The 21459-nt window shown below is 37.8% G+C and overlaps 1 protein-coding gene and 1 non-coding gene across 2 annotated transcripts in view; one reads left to right on the plus strand and one right to left on the minus strand.

The window, feature by feature from the left end:
* SYCP1 (synaptonemal complex protein 1) overlaps positions 1 to 21459 on the plus strand; it is a 141192-nt gene that overhangs the window by 30224 nt on the left and 89509 nt on the right. The window contains exons 13-16 of the mRNA XM_069601483.1: positions 9974 to 10068; positions 10601 to 10785; positions 12108 to 12175; positions 17027 to 17088. Coding sequence (XP_069457584.1) covers positions 9974 to 10068; positions 10601 to 10785; positions 12108 to 12175; positions 17027 to 17088 — 410 coding nt within the window. The remainder of the gene's footprint in view (positions 1 to 9973; positions 10069 to 10600; positions 10786 to 12107; positions 12176 to 17026; positions 17089 to 21459) is intronic.
* Positions 13983 to 14089, minus strand: LOC138431582 (U6 spliceosomal RNA). Its single transcript, XR_011253740.1, has one exon. It is a non-coding gene; the product is annotated as a U6 spliceosomal RNA (small nuclear RNA).

Here is a 21459-nt window from a genome sequence, read left to right on the forward strand (position 1 = left end):
CCTCTGTGAGTACCATTAATAGCTGCCCCTGCCTCTTCAAGACACTGTTCTGGGTCTGAACTGCCTTTGCAACCCTCACCCTAGTTTGGAATTGGGCTGCAGCGCTGGCAGGCATGGCTGATGTGGGTCTGGGTGCAAGGTATGGTGGTGTCAGCTGTAGTCAGAATCTGGTACTACTTCTGATACATTGCTACTGTAAGCGCTGGTAATGGTTACACCTCCCTATTCAGATGCTGTTTTGTGTCTGGGCTGGTATAGTCCCTCACAACTGAGAGCTGTCCTTAGCCACAGCAACTCTTTCCCTAGTGTGGAGTTGTGTTGCAAAGCACACAAGGCCTGAGCAATCACTTGGCTCAGGCTGGGTGGCACACTGTGGAAGTTATGGGAAACAGGCTAGAGTCCAGTGCAAATTCAATTTGCTTACTCTGCCTTGTTTCAGGAGTACGAAAATGTTGCACCTTTCTTCATGATTTGAATCTAGGTTTCTTACAGCCCCCTTGTTAGTCTCATTGGTTTTCTAACCAATTTAGGTGACTTGTCTTCCTACTTTTGGACCTGAGGGCTAATATACCCAAAATGTGATTTGAACTGCTCATCTCTCAAGGAGGATTCCCTTCTTCTTCCATGTTGCCTCATGGTGCAGAGGTCCTGATCTGATTGCTTCTCTTCTCTTCCTACCGGATTCCATCTTACAGCTTTGGATGTACAAGGAAAAAAATGGATGCCATTTTTGTAATTTTGTTTCTTATTTAATTTAAGCTTTTTATTCTTTAAATATACTAAGAATAGCTATTTATAGTTTCTTTCTGATAATTCTTTATCTAAATATTTTTCTTTTTTTCTGATAAATTTTAGTCCAGATTTTGTTTTATTTATTTAGCCTGTTTCACTGGGGACCTTTTTGTCTTTGACTACATTTTTAAAAAATTATTTCAGTGAGTATAATTCTGCATATAGATGTATTTTTGATGTGTCCTTGGTGGGGAGGTAAGTTTCGTGTCCTCCTGCTCTTATCATTTTGATCTTGATCCCTCCCTTTAATTCTTAGATCTTTAATTTGGGCCCTATTCTTTCTGCCTTGAAGAGAAATACTTAGAATATCCTTTAGTGAAAATATGTTTGTGATGATCTCTCTCCTATTTGTCTGAACATTTGTTTGTTCATTCTCATCTGAAAGGATTTTTTTGTTTTGTATATACTTCTGGTTGGTGCACTGTATATTAAAACCATTTTGTTTTAGCACACTGAAGGTAGTATTTGCTTTCTTTTGGTTTCCTTTGTATTACTTGTCAAACTAACTGTTGAACCTTTGAAGGTAAAGTTATCCTTCCCCTCTCTTGGTTTTTTTAGATTTGCTTTGTTTTTGATATTTTAGCATTTTCAATATGATATGATATATACTTAATTTTATTTTATAGTTTCTTAAATCTATAAATTAAAGTCTTTTATTATTGCTTTTCTTCAGACATTATATTTGTTCTAGTCTCTGTTTCCTCTCCTTTTTGAAATTTGAATAAAACTCATGCTAATTTTCTCCCTCTTCTGTGACTGTTAATTTCTTTTCTATCTTTTCACAGTTTTGCCTTCCTGTGCCTTATTCTAGATGACCCATCTTGTCATTCACTAATTCTGTTTTTGTTTCTCATCCACTGTGAACTCTTTCAGTTTTAGTTATTAGATATTTATTATGATGTTGTTCTTATTTTTAGATCTGCTATTCTACTTTATGTAATTTTGTTTCTTATTTAATTTAAGCTTTTTATTCTTTAAATATGCTAAGAATAGCTATTTATAGTTTCTTTCTGATAATTCTTTATCTAAATATTTATCTTTTTTTCTGATAAATTTTAGTCCAGATTTTGTTTTATTTATTTAGCCTGTTTCACTGGGGACCTTTTTGTCTTTGACTACATTTTTAAAAAATTATGTCAGAGTATAGTTGCTTTACAGCATTGTGTTATTTTCTACTGTAGAGAAAAGTGAATCAGCCATATGTGTGCATAATCTCCTCTTTTTGGATTTCCTTCCTATATAGGCCACTTGAGAGCACTGAATAGAGTTACCTGGCCTGTACAGTAGGTTCTCATTAGTATCTATTTTATACATAGTTGACTACATGTTTATTATTTTTCTTGAAAAATTTTTTTCAAGAAAAACTTTCTCTTATTAGTATAATAAGGCCTGCCTGTTTGTAGGTAGTTTAGCTTCCTCTTTGGAGGATTCTCATTTGCTTTTACCATGTGCATGGTGGCTCTACCCATCTTAAGTAAGTTTCATGGCTTGGGATTAATTGGATCACTCAGGTGATGTAAACCTGTGCTGCACATTTGCTTGAGGGTTCATTTATTTTTGCTTCATCCATATATAATGATTGTCCTAGCTTACTGTACAAATCTGCATTTAAAATCAAACCTCACACCTGTCAGAGATGCTCAGAGGCCTCAAACAAATCCTTGTGTACACCAGGACTCAGAGACCCCACAGAGACTGAGCCAGACCTGCCTTTGAGTGTTTGAGTGTCTCCTGCAAAAGCACAGGTCAGCAGTGGCCTGCCGTGGGGACAGGGGCTCTGGCTGGAGCAGACCTTGGAGCCATGGTTTGTGGCATAAGTTCTCTTGGAGGAGATCGCCATTAGCCCCACTATAGAGCCATCAAGCAGATAATCCACAAACTGGAGAAAAATTATATCAAAGAAGTTCTCCAACCGTTGAAAAGTTCTATGGCCCATAAAAGATTCCCCAACCTGGAAATCTGGCAAAGGGACTGAGAACCCCCAGGGAATTTGACTTTGAAGGCCAGTGGGATTTGATTATAGAACTTCCACAAGACGGGGGAAACAGACTCTTGGAGGGCACAAACAAAACCTTGTGTGTGCACAAGGACCCAGGAAAAAGGAGCAGTGACCACACAAGAGACTGAGCCAGACTTAACTGTGAATTTCCAGGAGTCTCAGGCAGAGGCATGTGTTGACAGTGGCCTGCAGTGGAGTCAGGGGCACTGACTATAACAGTCCTGGGAGGCGGTGTGTTAGCGTAAGTCTTTTTGAAGGAGGCCATTACCATCATTACCCCTACCATAGTTTGGCTTCAGGCCAAACTACAGGGAGAGAACACAGCTCTGCCCATCAACAGAAAATTGGGTTAAAGATTTACTGAGCATGGCCCCACCCATCAGAGCAAGATCCAGATTGCCTCACAACCAGTCCCTCCCATCAGGAAACTTATATAGGCCCCTTATCGTTATCCATCAGAGGGCAGACAGAATGAAAACCACAATCACAGAAAACTAAGCAAACTAATTATATGGATTACAGTGTTGTCTAACTCAATGAAGCTATGAGCCAAGCTGTGTAGGTCTACCCAAGACAGACAGATCATGGTGGAGAGTTCTGATAAAACGTGGCCCACTGGAGAAGGGAATGGAAAACCACTTCAGTATTCTTGCCTTGAGAAATCCATTAACCATATGAAAAGGCAAAAAGATATGACATTGAAAGGTTAACTTCCCAGGTTGGTTGCTGCCCAATATGCTACTGGAGAAGAGTAGAGAAATAGCTCCAGAAAGAATAAAGAGGCTGAACCAAAGCGAAAACAAAGCCCAGTTCTGGATGTGACTGATGATGGAAGTAAAGTCCAATGCTGTAAAGAACAATATTATATAGGAACCTGGAATGGTAGGTCCATGAATCAAGGTAAATTGGAAGTGGTCAAACGGGCTATGAATAGAGTGAACATCAACATTTTAGGAATCAGTAAACTAAAATGGGCTGGAATGAGCTAATTAATTCAGATGACCATTATATCTACTACTGTGTGCAAGAATCCCTTAGAAGAAATGGAGTAACCCTCATAGTCAACAAAAGAGTCTGAAATGCAGTATTGGGTGCAGCCTCAAAAATAACAGAATGATCTCTGTTTGTTTCCAAGGCAAACCATTCAATATCACAGTAATCCAAGTCTATGCCCCAGTCACTAATGCCAAAGAAGCTGAAGTTGAATGGTTCTGTGATGACCTACAAGACCTTCTAGAACTAACACCAAGCAGAAAACATGTCCTTTTCATCTAGGGGACTGGAATGCAAAAGCAGGAAGTCAAGAGATACCTGGAGTAACAGTCAAGTTTGGCCTTGGAGTACAAAATGAAGCAGGGCAAAGGCTAACGGAGTTTTGCCAAGAGAACAGACTGGTCATAGCAAACACTCTCTTCCATGAACACAAGAGACGACTCTACACATGGACATCGCTAGATGGTCAATACTGAAATCAGATTGATTATATTTGCAGTTGAAGATGGAGAAGCTACAGTAAGCGAAAACAAGACCGAGGGCTGACTGTGGCTCAGATCGTGAACTCCTTATTGAAAAATTCAGACTTATATTGAAGAAAGTACTGAAAACCACTAGGCCATTCAGGTATGACCTAAATCAAAACCCTTATGATTATACAGTGTAAGTGACAAACAGATTCAAGGGATTAGATCTGATGGTGTGTCTGAAGAAATATGGACAGAGGTTCATAATGTTGTACAGGAAGTGGTGGTTAAAACCATCCCCAAGAAAAAGAAATGAAAAAAGGCTGAGGAGGGCTTACAAATAGCTGAGGAAAGAAGAGAAGTGAAAGGCAAAGAAGAAAAAGAAAGATATATCCATCTAAATGCAGAGTTCTAATGAATAGAAAGAAGAGATAAGAAAGCCTTCCTAAGTTATCAGTGCAAAGAAATGGAAGAAAACAGTAGAATGGAAAACACTAGTGGTAGGAAAGACTCTTCAAGAACATTAGAGATACCAAGGGAATATTTCATGCAAAGATGAGCATGATAAAGGACAGAAATGGTATGGACCTAACAGAAACAAGATATTAAGAAGAGGTGGCAAGAACTATACCAATAAGATCTTATGACCCAGATAACCATGATGATGTGATCACTCACCTAGAGCCAGACATTTTGGAATGTGAAGTCAAGTGGGCCATCACTACAAACAAAGCTAGTGGAGGTGATGGAATTCTAGTTGAGCTATTTCAAATCCTAAAAGATGATGCTGTGAAAGTGCTGCACTCAATATGCCAGCAAATTTGGAAAACTCAGTAGTGGCCGCAGGACTGGAAAAGGTCAGGTTTCATTCCAATCCCAAAGAAAGGCAATGCCAAAGAATGTTCAGACTACTGTATGATTACAGTCATCTCACATGCTAGCAAAGTAATGCTCAAAGTTCTCCAAGCTAGGCTTCAACAGTACATGAACCGAGAATTTCCAGATGTTCAAGCTGGATTTAGAAAGGCAGAGAAGCCAGAGATCAAATTGCCAACATCCACTGGATCATAGAAAAGCAATGGAATTCCAGAAAATCATCTGCTTCATTAACTATGCTAAAGCCTTTGACTGTTGGATCACAACAAATTCTCAAAGAGATGGGAATACCAGACCACCTTACCTGCCTTCTGAGAAATCTGTATGCAGGTCCAGAAGCAACAGTTAGAACTGGACATGGAACAATGGACTGGTTCCAGATTGGGAAAGGAGTACATCAAGGCTTATATTGTCATCCTGCTTATTTAACTTCTATGCAGAGTACATCATGCGAAATGCTGGGCTGGATGAAGTGCAAGCTGGAATCAAGATTGCTGGGAGAAATACCAATAACCTCAAATATGCAGATGACACCACCCTTATGGTAGAAATTGAAGAGGAACTAAAGAACCTATTGATGAAGGTGAAAGAGGAGAGTGAAAAAGCTGGCTTAAAACTCAACATTCAAAAAACTAAGATTATGATACCCAGTCTCATCACTTCATGGCAGATAGATGGGCAATCCATGGATACAGTGAGACTTTATTTTCTTGGGCTCCAAAATCACTGCAGATGGTGACTGCAGCCATGAAATTGAAAGATGCTTGCTCCTTGGAAGAAAGCTATGACCAACCTAGACAGCATATTAAAAAGCAAAGCTTTACTTTGCCCAGAAAGATCCATATAGTCAAAGCTATGGTTTTTCCAGTAGTCATGTATGGATGTGAGAGTTGGACCATAAAAAAAGTTGAATGCTGAAGAATTGGTGCTTTTTTTTTTTTTTTTTGCTGCAATATATATATTTTAATTCAAAGTGAATCGACAGTAATACACCATAAATTCTTATTTTGACACTCACCAAAATAGTCACCTGGAAAACCCGCTTTTTGTGACAAAGTAAGAATTGGTGCTTTTGAACTGTGGTGTTGGAGAAGACTCTTGAGAGTCCCTTGAACTGCAGGGAGATCAAACCAGTCAATCCTAAAGGAAATCAGTTTTGAATATTCATTGGAAGGACTGATGCTGAAATCTCAATACTTTGGCCACCTGATGTGAAGAACTGACTCATTTGGAGGGACCCAGAAGCTCAGAAAGATTGAAGGCAGGAGTAGAAGGGGACAACAGAGGATTTGATGGTTGGATGGAGTCATGACTCGATGAACATGAGTTTGAGCAGGCTCTGGATTTGCTAATGGACAGGGAAGCCTGAGGTGGTGCAGTCCACAGGGTCGTAAAGAGTAGGACACGACTGAGCGACTGAACTGAACTGAACTTATTGTACAAGTTTAATTCTTGAACCTCTTACCTTATACAGTCTTTGAGTTTTCATATTTTTTTTCTCACTTCATCATAATTTCAGATCAAAATCCAGCTTTGCCAGGACTTGTGAATTCCTCAAGGCAAAATCAGTTTTTGTGCTTATGTTATTTCTCCAAGTTTCTATTTTGCCTTCACTTTGTGACTGTTAATTTCATTATTTTTTTAGGAGTTTAATGATTTTAATGTTCTTAATATTTGATCCTGAATTTTTTATTCCCTTTTAGAGGTGTGTTTGTTTAAAATGACATATCTCACTATTACTCCAATAGAATTTTCAGTTTCAATTTTATATGTCATTTCTACATAAGTTTTAGTTTTTGGATATCTTCCTTATTTCTTTTACCTTTTTTGTTTTTAATTAAAAAAAATCTTTTGGCTGTGCTGCATAGCATGTGGGATCTTCGTTCTCTGGTCCGGGTTTGAGCCTGTGTCTCTTGCATTGGAAGCATGGAGTCTTAACCACTGGACAACTGGTGAAATTCCCTTTTAGTTTTTAAAAATGATACACAAAACTTTTTATTTTTTTAATCCAGTAATTACAGCCAGTAATCCTAACATCTGAAATCTTGCAATCAGGTCAAAGTTTGTCTTTTTTCTGCTGACTTTTCTTGTAGTAGTATTCTGTTTACTCTTGTGGTTTTGATTGTGAAGTCCTATAATTTCATCTGTGGAAATTCTTTAAGGGCTGAGTTGGAGGTATATTTTTACAGAGAAAATTTACTTTTATAGCTTCCAGGATTCTGGGGACCTTAGGAGAACTTCAAATTAAGTTTTGGCTTAGAGATTTTTAGTATTTTTAAGCAGCATATATTCTGTTCCCACACATGCCTAACTACTAGTTTGTGATTATGATTTCACAGAGGAGACACTAATAGACCGTTGTAAATAGTATTATAATAGATAGTCTTTAGTTATCATTTCCCTCTCTCCAGATATTCTTTCCCTAGAATGGAGCACTAACACCTTCATTTCTACACAGATTTTGAGATTGGAAGTTTTTAAAAATATAAGTCTGAAACATTATTCTGTTGCTTGAGATCTTTTATTGTTTTTCATGACTTAGAAAGCACATACTTCTGAGCAAGTTATGTGAATCCTATTATGACTTTGTCATTATTTTTCAAATCATATCTAATAGCAGATATTATGATTTCTCTCTTGTGCTTGTTTCATGCTGATGAAATACATTTCTAGACTTCAGAATGTTTATCCTATCTCTCTGTTTTTTGACTTTGTATATGCTCTTTTGTATCTCTTGTGATTTTCTTTCCTGCCTTAGCTCCCGCTGCTTTTGTTAATTGTTACTGGCTTTCAAATATTTTAACTCAGCTGTCACTTTCTGGAAGCCTTCCTTGAACTTTCCCTCTCCTATGTCTGTCTCCCCTTACTTCTAACACTTATTGGTCTTATTAGGCTTAGGTACCACCTCTGTATTTATTCCCAGAATTGCTCATCAGCACTTATTTTTGATTATTTGTCTGCTTGCCCAGTAGTTCCAGTTTCTGTATACATCATATCATCATCACCATAGTCATAATAGTATTTAACATTTTACTATATGCTAGACACTGTGATTAAATGTTTTAAGTTGCATTATCTTGTGTAATCCTAATAGGAACTCTTTGAAATATCATTAACTGTCATTTTCCATGTGGGAAAAGTAGGGAGCAGTTGGTTAAGTATCATGCCCATGTGTAGGTAGCTAGTAAAAGGAAATAGAATAATTCGAACCCAGGGATGAGCATGAGCTTCTTACTGTTTGTGTTTTTATGAGATTTAAAAGTGAATGCACACAGATAAAGCATAAAAATAGCACCCGACACTTAGGATTTAGTAAATATTAGCTATCAAGTGAAGTTATTTGCTTTTTTTCATAGTATCTAAATAAGTAAATGCAACAATTTAGAAAAATGTAAAATCAGAATAGTAAATGATAAAATCATGAACAATTTCACCATTAGGAGATAAAATGCTTTTGAACTTTTTGTGTGTTCTTTCCTTTCACATATACTATTTATATAAATGCTGTTTTTAACTTTCCCTTTTTATTCTATATTTTATGGATGTCCAAATTAGTAATAAATAAACAGCTATATCATCATTTACAGTGGCTACATGGTATATCATTGTATCACCGTAGTCTAATCTGTCTCCTTTTGAATATTAAGGTTGTTTCCTAATACATGTGTGAGTGATTGAGTGAGTGATAGTCATTCAGTCATGTCCTAGTCTTTGTGACTCCATGGACTGTGGCCCACCGGGCTCCTCTGTCCATGTATTTCTTCACGCAAGAGTGCTAGAGTGGTAGCCATTCCCTTTTCCAGGGGATCTTCCCGACCTAGGGATTGAGCTCGGATCTCCTGCATTGCAAGCAGATTCTCTACTGTCTGAGCCACCAGGGAAGTGCTTCCAGTGCTTCAGTTCAGTTCAGTCCAGTCGCTCAGTCTTGTCTGACTCTTTGTGACCCCATGAATCACAGCACGCCAGGCCTCCCTGTCCATCACCAACTCCCGGAGTTCACTCAGACTCACGTCCATCGAGTCAGTGGTGCCATCCAGCCATCTCATCCTCTGTCGTCCCCTTCTTCTCCTGCCCCCAATCCCTCCCAGCATCAAAGTCTTTTCCAGTGAGTCAACTCTTCGCATGAGGTGGCCAGAATATTCGAGTTTCAGCTTTAGCATCATTCCTTCCAAAGAAATCCTAGGGTTGAACTCCTTCAGGATGGACTGGTTGGATCTCCTTGCAGTCCAAGAAACTCTCAAGAGTCTTCTCCAACACCACAGTGCAAAAGCATCAATTCTTCGGCGCTCAGCCTTCTTCACAGTCCAACTCTCACATCCATACATGACTACTGGAAAAACCATAGCCTTGACTAGACGGACCTTAGTTGGCAAAGTAATGTCTCTGCTTTTGAATATGCTATCTAGGTTGGTCATAATTTTTCTTCCAAGGAGTAAGCATCTTTTAATTTCATGGCTGCAATCACCATCTGCAGTGATTTTGGAGCCCAAAGAAATAAAGTCTGATACTGTTTCCACTGTTTCCCCATCTATTTCCCATGAAGTGATGGGACCGGATGCCATGATCTTTGTTTTCTGAGTAAAGAGGAACTAAAAAGCCTCTTCCAGTGCTTAGCTATTACTAAAAAATGTAGCACTAAAACCCCTATATGTTTGAGTGCTTGGGCAATAACAATTTTGATGGTCAACAAAAGTTGATGATGACCAATATTAGTGAATCTATATTTGCATAATTCTCCCTCAATTTGGAGTATGTAATGTAAGAAAAAATAATTGTTACAAATAATTTGTTTCCTTGGTTTGTATTTTCTGTTAAGTAAATATCTATTTACAACTTTCTCTTTTAGAATTACAGAATGAAAACTTAAAAGAATCAAATGAGAAGCAGGATCATTTGACATCAGAACTAGAAGATATTAAAATGTCTTTGCAAAGAAGTGTGGTATGATTTAAAAATGATTAATTTCTAGTAACTCTCACACCATCCATCAGTCAACAAATATTTATTGAATGCTAATACTATGTACAAGGCCTTGAAGCTTTAAATAGAGAATATAGACTCTCTAAGTGCTTGTAGTTTAATAGAGACATTTGATAAAAACACATCAAAAGTATAACTAAAATGCAAGACTATACTAGGTATCAACATGATTCAGGCAAAAATTCTACAATATTTCTAAGAATTGAAAGAACACTATGGACTGGATTGGTTAGGAAGATTCCATGGATAGGCTGGCTATAAATGGGCTCTGGAGCAATGGTGAATTGAAATGACTAGTGGGTGGGGCACTCCAGATTGGTCAGTGTGGAGTAGAAGAGGGTGAGATGGTAAGGAGAGACTGGGGTCAGAGGGGTGATGGGGTGGAGGTAAGAGGTGAGAGGCAGCAAATTACAGAAAGCAGGTGAATTCAGCTTTTTATTTTTCTTCTTAAGCTCTTGGTTCATAGCTTTTGTTTGCATTTTATTTCATTTAGAATGCTCAAATGGCTTTAGAGGAAGATTTGCAGATAGCAACCAAAAATATATATCAACTCACTGGAGAAAAAGAAGCTCAAATGGAAGAATTTAATAAAGCTAAAGCTGCCCATTCATCTGTGGTTACTGAACTTAAAACTACTATCTGCAACTTGAAAAAATTATTGACAACAGAACAGCAAAGGTAAAGTTACTGCTTACTTAGCTGAATAAAAACCAATTTACTTCTAATATTCAGTGCCATTTTCTATTCATTGTCAACTGACTTGTAATTCCTATAATAACTGTAACCAAGTATCTTTTTGTATATAAAGTGGGAACACATTTAAAGAATTTGTATTGGGTAGGCAGGTATCCTAGGAAAAGAGAGAAAGTATTCTCTAGGATAGTTCCTGTGCATGCTTTTCATAGAGTTAAGCAATATAGATAAGCTTCTTCCCGACCCAGGAATCGAACCCAGGTCTCCCTCATTGCAGGCAGACGCTATACCGTCTGAGCCACCAGGGAAGTCTTAAGCAGTATAGATAAGTTCATAAGGACTGATGCAGTGATATGACATATTTAGTTAAACTGTGGGTTATTATAGAAAAATAATTTCCTAGGTTGTTGATTATCTTACTGGGGTCTGAAACTTTCATTCTGATATATAAATTTAGCAATTAGCCTGGTCCAAAGTAGGTACTCAAGACATTTTAAATGAATCAATGAATATGGTTAGATATATATAAAATATTGATTTGTATTTAATTTAAATTGTTTTTCTAAAACTTCAGTTGAAAACCTCATCTGTTTTTTGCTACTTTGTATTAAGGAAATGTTTATACAAAGTTGTGTTATGAGGCCTACATAGTTATTTTTGACCCATTAGTATAAGGATTAATTAAGTCTGGAGGATGAAAGAACAAGCTTCTCTATGAAGTCTTGACCTGGGCCTAACAGAGTTTCTTCTCTATTGCTTATGTATGGTGAGGGAAGAAGAGCTAGATTTTCTGGTCCATTTATTCTTGAGTATTCTTGATTGACCTAGCCAGGTGATTTTCAGATTTTCAACTTTTAAGTGACCTTATATGTAATTTGTCTTATAGATGAGGAAATGGAAAACTAGAAGAGTTAAGTGAATTGTGTAATTCTCATATTTATATTGTTCCTAAGGCAGAATTCAATATAATAGTAGTTATATACTAAAACTCTTTCAAAGTTCTAGGATGTATTAATTTGATTATCATTAATAGCTAAGAGATAAATCATGATGATAAGCTGTGAGGTTTTATGTAGATTTAATTAATATACAACTATGTATGTATATTAGTGTAATATCTTATTTTGACATGTTACAGTATCTAGCCAAAGTAGATTGTCAAGAAATGTGTAATAATTGAATGAATGAATCTATAATAAACTATGTCATTGCTAAATTGCACCAGTTTTAATTACTAGATGAATTATGACTAAAAAAATATTTTACATTGATTTTACATTTTACATTGAACTAATATGTTTTACAAGATTGGAAAAAAGTGAAGATGAATTGAAAGTACTTACCATGAAACTTCAGAAGAAATCAAGTGAACTGGGTAAGTTTTAGAGAATAACATATGTACCTGATTATATTAGCCAATTTTAAAACCATCAACATTATTTCAGAATAAAATATAGTTTCTCCTCTGTCATTTACCAATAGTGATTATTTGATAACTACTAATTTGATTTTTGAAAGAGAAATTTAAATCTTAAAGACTTATTCAGATTCATTACACAACTCATAAATATCAAGAATTGTAAGGAGCCTAAGAGATATTTTTGTGTTTTTTTTTAATTTTAGGATCCAGGGATCTTAATAATTCTTAGTGGGAAATGTCTATTACATTTTAATTGAATTTTGAAGTTTCATTGAGTAGTCATGTTGGATTATGAACTATTAACAGGAAACCGTGCCCCTGTTTTATCAAGTGGTATTGTTAATATTCAATTTTCATGGCCAAAAGTGAGAAATTTGTAGTTGTTTTGTGAGTTTATGACCATTTAATTAGCTAATTCTAAAAACCCTATATTTCATATTTACAAAGCTTCATATCTATAATTGTGGAGAATTAGAAACGTATATAAACATCTTTTTCCCCAGTTTGAGTAAAAACAATTATTTTTGTAAATTAAAATAAATCATGGATTGGCAATTGTTTTTCTAGAAATCTCTATAACTTTCTGTAATCTTTATTATTAACTTTGAATATATTTGGTGCCTTTCTTTCATGGTTTTGCTTTTCTTCACTAATTGTTGATTCTTGATTACTCATCTAAGTGTTTGAGAATCCATATTTACTCACGTGTTTGTTACAGTCTGATTCTTTTGATTATGGGGAGAGATGGGAGGTTCTGTAAGGAAGGGTGGGCTTTGTATTACATAACTTGTCTTTTGGTTACAGAGGGGGCTTCCTGGGTGGCTCAAATGGTAAAGAATCTGCCTGCAATGCAGGAGACTCGGGTTTGATCCCTGAGTTGGGAAGATCCTCTGGAGAAGGGAATGGCTACCAATTCCAGTATTCTTGCCTGGAGAATTCCATGGACAGACGAGCCTGGTGGGCTATAGTCCATGGGGTTGCAAAGAGTTGGACATGACTGAGTGACTAACACTTTGGTTATAGGGAATGCTTATGTTGCTTAGAGTTTACAAGCTATTAGGGGTAGTGTCATGTCCCTTTGGCTCTAATTCCCACAATGCTTGATTTAACCTGAGGTGGACTGTGTGGCTGGGCATGTGGATACCTGGTATAGTTGTTCACATAGCCTGATAGAATTAATATGGGTTATCCTCCTTCACTCCCCAAAGATTCTTCAACATTTGAGTTTGTTAATGTTAGACTGCCTAGTTTTGTTAATTTATATATGTATTTTTTCTTTTGCACTTTTTATTTTGTATTGGGGTATGGCTGATTATTCCCCAACATATATTGAATCCATCTGCAATGCAGGCAGTACAATGCAATATTGAATCTGCCTGCAGTCCAGGAGACCCTGGTTCAATCCCTGGGTTTGGAAGGTCCCCTGGAGAAGGGCTAGGCTACCCACTCCAGTATTCTTGAACTTCCCTTGTGTCTCAGCTGATAAAGAATCCTCTTACAATACAGGAGACCTGGGTTCGATCCCTGGGTTAGGAAGATCCCATGGAGAAGGGACAGGCTACCCACTCCAGTATTCTGGACTGAAGAATTCCATGGACTGTATGGTCCATAGGGTCGCAAGGAGTCGGACACGACTGAACGATTTTCACATAGCTGATTAACAATACTGTGGTAGTTTCAGGTGAATAGTGAAGGGTCTCAGCAATACATATACATATATCCATTCTCCCCTAAACCCCCTCTCATCCAGGTTGCCACAAAAAAAAATATGGAATGCTTCACAAATTTGCATATCATCCTTACTTAGTAGCCATGCTAACCTTTCTTATGTCGTTCTAATTTTGGTATACATACTGCTGAAGCAAGCACTATATGTATAATTTATGGGATTGGAAGTGAGTGTGGACACATGCTTAGTTCACAAACATTGAGTTTTAAAAAATTAACCGTTTTACCTAAAATGAATCTTTGTGGTTAAGTAAGTTTCACATGTGACAGGTTTTTCTTTTAGACTCTATATTGGAATTTCATATTTTGTTGATTTTTCTTAGAGACTTTGGGCAGTTATTACAAGTTCCTTGTTTGTTTTTAATGTACAGAGTCTGGGAAATTTTCAGTCAATCTGTTATGTCTCCAGTAATTAATAACCCTTCAGAGTGAGAAAGGATAGTGTTTCAGGTATAATAAAATTTTAAGTGACAGCTAGTAGGCTGCAGTCCATGGGGTCGCTGAGAGTTGGACACAACTGAGCGACTTCACTTTCACTTTTCACTTTCATGCATTGGAGAAGGAAATGGCAACCCACTCTGGGGTTCTTGCCTGGAGAATCCCAGGGGCGGAGGTGCCTAGTATAGTAGGCTTCCATCTATGGGGTCACACAGAGTCAGACACAACTGAAGCGACTTAGCAACAGCAAGACATCATTTGGGAACTTTATAGATATTTTTTAAAATGTAAGAAAGAAAAAACAGGAGGTTTGAACTGGGAACTTTTTAATTCATTACCTTAATGCTGAATTCATAGAAGTATAAAGGGAAAAGCATTCTAAATTGTTATTATTTAAGGTGACAAGAAGGAAGAGTGTTTGTAAAGAAAACAAGAGTAAGAGTTAAGGAAACAGAAAATCTTAAGAATGCCAGGTCTTGAAAATTGATGGGAGACAAGTAAGAGAGTGGCTAAGAGTGTCAAATGCTGAAAGCTCCACAATGATAAGGACTGAGAATTTCACCACAAAATGGGTGTTGGTGATCTTTGAGATCATAATTTATTAATGAAGATGAGCTTTACTTTTGCATGGGATTAAGAAAGAAATGTAGATAAATAATAACAATTAATGATAACAATAGATAATAATACCACTTTTGCATGGGATTAAGAACAGGAAGCAACAGTTAGAACTGGACATGGAACAACAGACTGGTTCCAAATAGGAAAAGGAGTACATCAAGGCTGTATATTGTTACCCTGCTTATTTAACTTATATGCAGAGTACATCATGAGAAATGCTGGACTGGAAGAAACACAAGCTGGAATCAAGATTGCCGGGAGAAATATCAATAACCTCAGATATGCAGATGACACCACCCTTACGGCAGAAAGTGAAGAGGAACTAAAAAGCCTCTTGATGAAAGTGAAAGAGGAGAGTGAAACAGTTGGCTTAAAGCTCAACATTCAGAAAACAAAGATCATGGCATCTGGTCCCATCACTTCATGGGAAATAGATGGGGAAACAGTGGAAACAGTGTCAGACTTTATTTCCTTGGGCTCCAAAATCACTGCAGATGGTGATTGCAGCCCAGAAATTAAAAGACGCTTACTCCTTGGAAGAAAAGTTATGACCAACCTAGATAGCATATTCAAAAGCAGAGACATTACTTTGCCAACTAAGGTCCATCTAGTCAAGGCTATGGTTTTTCCAGTAGTCACGTATGGATGTGAGAGTTGGACTGTGAAGAAGGCTGAGCGCCGAAGAATTGATGCTTTTGAACTGTGGTGTTGGAGAAGACTCTTGAGAGTCCCTTGGACTGCAAGGAGATCCAACCAGTCCATTCTGAGGGAGATCAACCCTGGGATTTCTTTGGAAGGAATGATGCTAAAGCTGAAACTCCAGTACTTTGGCCACCTCATGCGAAGAGTTGACTCATTGGGAAAGACTTTGATGCTGGGAGGGATTGGGGCAGGAGAAGAAGGGGACGACCGAGGTTGAGATGGCTGAATGGCATCACTGACTCGATGGACGCGAGTCTAAGTAAACTCCGGGAGTTGGTGATGGACAAGGAGGCCTGGCGTGCTGCGATTCATGGGGTCACAGAGTTGGGCACGACTGAGCGACTGAACTGAACTGAACTGAAGAGAGAAATATAGATAGGTAACAAATGGGAATTTAGCTACTTTTTAATTTTGTATTCAAATAGGTTTTTAGATAGGATATGGGGAAACTGAAGATTCTGCTATGGAGTCAATATATGTTCATAATAAAGCAACTGAAGTCTTACAGGAGATGGAAATGTTGAGATCCAGAACAGTGGTCAGAGTTAGCTTGAGAAAAGTGAATTAATTCTCCTTTTAAATTTGATTGAAAGGCCACATATTTAGATAATAGTGAGCTGAAGGTACAGATACGGGCTGTGTGACTTCATTTTATATAGATCCATTGCTTAGTTTGTTTAATGAACTTTGGGCTCATTTGGTTGTGGAATTAATTTTATAGAAATGGTACTACTAATATATGCCCATTATTATTTTGCATCTGATCCATTTGCACATCCTCTGTGCTTTACTGTGCTCCAACTGTATTATTTAATTAATTGATGCTTTGGAACTGTGGTGTTGGAGAAGACTTTTGAGAGTTCCTTGGACTGCAGGGAGATCCAACCAGTCAGTCCCTAAAGGAAATCAGTCCTGAATAATCATTGGAAGGACTGATGCTGAAGCTGAAACTCCAATACTTTGGCCACCTCATGTGAAGAACTGACTTATTGGGAAAGACCCTGATGGTAGGAAAGATTGAAGACAAGAGGAGAAGGAGATGGCAGAGGATGAGATGTTGGATGGCATCACCGACTCAATGGACATGAGTTTGAGTAAGCTCCAGGAGTTGGTGATGCACAGGGAAGCCTGGAGTGCTGCAGTCCTTGGGGTCACAGAGTCAGACACGACTGAGCGACCAAAGTGAACTGACTGAATTGTATTAATTCATCTCTTTTGGTTTTTCCTTTTCAAGTGCTATTCTTACTTCTTGACTCCTTTCCTATTTTTTAAATCTACTTTTAACACATTTAAATTCTTTTGCTCTTTTTTCTTTAGAAGAGATGACCAAGCTTAAAAATAACAAAGAAGTAGAACTTGAAGAATTGAAAAAAATCTTGGTAAGTATATAGGTTCTCTTATTTCTATGTAGCAGTTATTTTTCAAAATAGTATTAAATCCAATGACTTAGATTCTCATAGAGTTTTATGGTAGCTTTTTCAGCTAAAATATTTTCTAAAATTATATTTGGTTTTAGCAAAGCCACATTTCTATCTCTGTCAATTTTTATAGTACATTTTGATAACTGTCTTGGTGAAAGTATTTATATTATTTAAGCATGTGTTGATAGTGCATTTAAGTGAGATCAAATGTGTATATTCTGTAGCTGATTGTAAATTTGGTGTGCCTTTGTTACCTTTGAGACACCAAGCTGCAATTTTGAGAAAGATATATATGATATACATGCAGTACCTATGTTTAGTGTTCAGGTAGAATCATATTTATTTAATGAATTTCTTAGGATAAGGGCTTCATTGTGTTTTAATTGATTATAATGTGTAGATCATGGGTTGGTAAACTTTTTGTAAAGGACTAGATATTAAATATTTTAGGCTTTGTGGCTATATAATGTTCATTTTCTCCTTCCCCTCCTTTTTTTTCTTCTTTTATTTTTAACGATCTTATAAAAACATAGGAAACATTCTTTTTTTATTTTTTAAATTTAATTAATTTATTTTAATTGGAGGCTAATTACTTTACAGTGTTGTATTGATTTTGCCATACATTGACATGAATCTGCCACGGGTGTATACGTGTTCCCCATCCTGAACCCCCCTCCCACCTCCCTCCTCATACCATCCCTCTGGGTCATCCCAGTGCACCAGCCCCAAACATCCTGTATCATGTATCGAACCTGGACTAGCGATTTGAGGAAAGATTCTTAATTCAAGGGCCTGCAAAAGAAGATTGTGGGCTGACTTTGTCTTGGAGGCTGTAGTTAGCCACCTTTGCTTATAGAAGACAGTATTGTTTATGATTACAGATATTTGATTTTGGGTTTAACCTGTCACATCTCTGCCTGATTTTGCAACTCCTGATTCTTCCGTCTCTTGGCAAGCACTGTTTCCAAATGCTTATCCTTTCTTCAGCGAATTGCTTTCATTGTTTTTGCAAATAATACTTGCATTTCTTTCAAATTTGATAATATAAACTTATACGTCAAGTCTCAGCTTAAATATTAATTCTTTAGAAATCTTTCTTGACATTATTAAATAGTTTAGGTCTCCATGTTGTTGTTTAGTTGCCAAGTCATCCCTAACTCTTTGCAACCCCAAGGACTACAGTATGCCAGGCTTCCCTGTCCCTCACCATCTCCTGGAGTTTGCCCAAGTTCATATCCATTGAATCAGTGATGCCATCCAATCATCTCATCCTCTATATTCCTTTTTTAAAAAAAATTTTTATTTTTACTTTATTTTACTTTACAATACTGTATTGGTTTTGCCATACATTGACATGAATCCGCCACGGGTGTACATGAGTTCCCAATCCTGAAACCCCTCCCACCTCCCACCCCATATCATCTCTCTGGATCATCCCCATGCACTAGCCCCAAGCATCCTGTATCCTGTATCGAACATAGACTGGCAATTCGTTTCTTACATGATAGTATACATGTTTCAGTGCCATTCTCCCAAATCATCCCACCCTCTCCCTGGTCCCTCAGAGTCCAAAAGTCTGTTCTACACATCTGTGTCTCTTTTGCTGTCTTACATACAGGGTCATCATTATCATCTTTCTAAATTCCATATATATGTGTTAGTATACTGTATTAGTGTTTTTCTTTTTGGCTTACTTCACTCTGTATAATCGGCTCCAGTTTCATCCATCTCATTAGAACTGATTCAAATGTATTCTTTTTAATGGCTGAGTAATACTCCATTATGTATATGTACCACAGCTTTCTTATCCATTCGTCTGCTGATGGACATCTAGGTTGTTTCCATGTCCTGGCTATTATAAACAGTGCTGCAATGAACATTGGGGTACATGTGTCTCTATATTCCTCATCTCTTTCTGCTTTAAATCTTTCCCAGCATCAGAGTCTTTTCCAATGAGTCAGCTCTTTGAATCAGGTGCCCAAAGTGTTGGAGCTTCAGCTTCACCATCAGTCCTTCCAATGAGTATTTCAATGAGTATAGCAGTCTGAATTTTTCCTTTTATAGCACTTACCACAAATGAAATTTATTTTGGTATAATTATTTACAGCTTTATTTGCCCTTTAGAGTCTCCTTTATGTAGTACAGTAGATGGTACATAGTAGGTGGTCAGCAGATAAAACAGTGGAATACTCCAATAAGAGCTAAGCACCCATGTCTTGGTTGCCCTGTAACCTCAGTACTTAGCACAGTGAATGACGCTTTGTAAGCATTTTACAAATATTCATTGGATAAATTAACAGTATAGTATTACTTTTATATTCCCACATGGACAGGGTTTGGTTTAGGGCTTTGTTCTATTTGAGCAGCTATAGACATAGTTTGGGGCTCCCCCAGTGGCTCAGTTGGTAAAGATTCTGCTTGTAATGCAGGAGACCCAGGTTCAGTTCCTGGGTGGGAAAGATCTCTTGGAGAAGGAAATGGCAACCCACTCCAGTATTCTTGCTTGGAAAATCTCATGGACAGAGGGGCCTGGTGAGATACAGTCCATAGGGTCACAAAGAGTCAGACATGACTGAGCATCTGAGCAGAGAGAGACATAGTTAATAGGGCTTCTCTGGTAGCTCAGCTGGTAAAGAATCTGCCTGCCATGCAGGAGACCCTATTTCAATTCCTGGGTTGGGACTATCCCCTGGAGAAGGGATAGGCTACCCACTCCAGTGTTCTTGGGCTTCCCTTGTGGCTCAACTGGTAAAGAAACTGCCTGAAGTTGGGGAGACCTGGGTTTGATCCTTGGGTTGGGAAGATCCCCTGGAGGAGGTCATGGCAACCCACTCCAGTATTCTTGCCTGGAGAATCCCCATGAACAGAGGAGCCTGGTGAGCTACAGTCCATGGGATTGCAAAGAGTTGGACCTGACTGAGCTCCTGGTCTTGTTTTTGTTGACTGTATGGAGTTTCTCCATCTTTGGCTGCAAAGAATTATAATCAATCTGAATTTGGAGGTGACTATCTGATGATGTCCATATGTAGAGTTGTCTCTTGCACTTTTTCTTCGCAAAATTCTGTTAGCCTTTGCCCTGCTTCATTTTGTACTCCAAGGCCAAACTTGCCTGTTACTCCAGGTATCTCTCGACTTCCTACTTCTGCATTCCAGCCCCCTGTGATGAAAAGGATATCTTTTTTGGGTGTCAGTTCTAGAAGGATTTGTAGGTCTTCATAGAACTGATCAACTTCAGTTTCTTTGGCATCAGTGGTTGGGGCATAGACTTGAATTACTGTGATGTTGAATGGTTTGCATTGAAAACAAACAGATCATTCTATCATTTTTGAGATTGTACTCAAATACTGTACTTCATACTCTTTTGTTGACTATAAGGTCTACTCCATTTGTTCTAATGGATTGTTGCTCACAGTAGTAGATATAATGGTCATCTGAATTAAATTCTCCCTTTCCTGTCTATTTTAGTTTACTGATTCCTAAGGTGTCGATGTTCACCCTTGCCATCTCTTGCTTAACCACATCCAATTTATGTTGATTCATGGGCCTAACATTCTAGGATACGATGCAGTACTGCTCTTTACACTATCGGACTTTACTTTCATCACCAGACACATCCATAGCTGAGTGTCATTTCCACTTTGGCCCAGCCACTTCATTCTTTCTGGAGCTATTGCCCTTTGCTCTAACCCAGTAGCACATTGGACACCTTCTGATCTGAGGGGGAGGGGTTTATCTTCCGGTGTAGTATCTTTTTGCGTTTTCATACTGTCCATGGGGTTTTCTGGGCAAAAACACTGGAGCTGGTTGACATTTCTCTCCTCAGGGGATGACTTTTTTTGTCAGAACTCTTTACTGTGGCCTATCTGTTTTGGGTCACTCTGAACAGCATGGCTCATAGCTCCTTTGAGTTATGCAAGCCCCTTCGCCAAGAAAAGGCTGTGATATGAAATAATCACACTTAAATTCAAACAGTCATTCAAAGGTAATAATACAATAGTATCAAGGTCAATAAAGGGTTAGTTCATAGTGTAATTAGATATGAACAACTTAGGGGCTTCCCAAGTGACTATCTGGTAAAGAATCTGTCTCAGTGCAGGAGGGCACAGGACACGTGGGTTCAATCTTGAGTCCGGAAGATCCCCTGGAGGAGGAAATGGCAACCCACTCCAGTATTCTTGCTTGGAAAATCCCATGGACAGAGAAGCCTAATAGATTCACAAAGAGTTGGATATGACTGAGTGACTGAGCACAAACTATTTTGAGAATTTAGGAGAGGCTTTTTTGAAAAAGTAAAGATTGAATTGAAATCCAGAGAAGGACAAGAAGTAT

The sequence above is a fragment of the Ovis canadensis genome, chromosome 1, assembly GCF_042477335.2.
Source record: "Ovis canadensis isolate MfBH-ARS-UI-01 breed Bighorn chromosome 1, ARS-UI_OviCan_v2, whole genome shotgun sequence".
NCBI classification, from domain to species: Eukaryota; Metazoa; Chordata; class Mammalia; order Artiodactyla; family Bovidae; genus Ovis; species Ovis canadensis.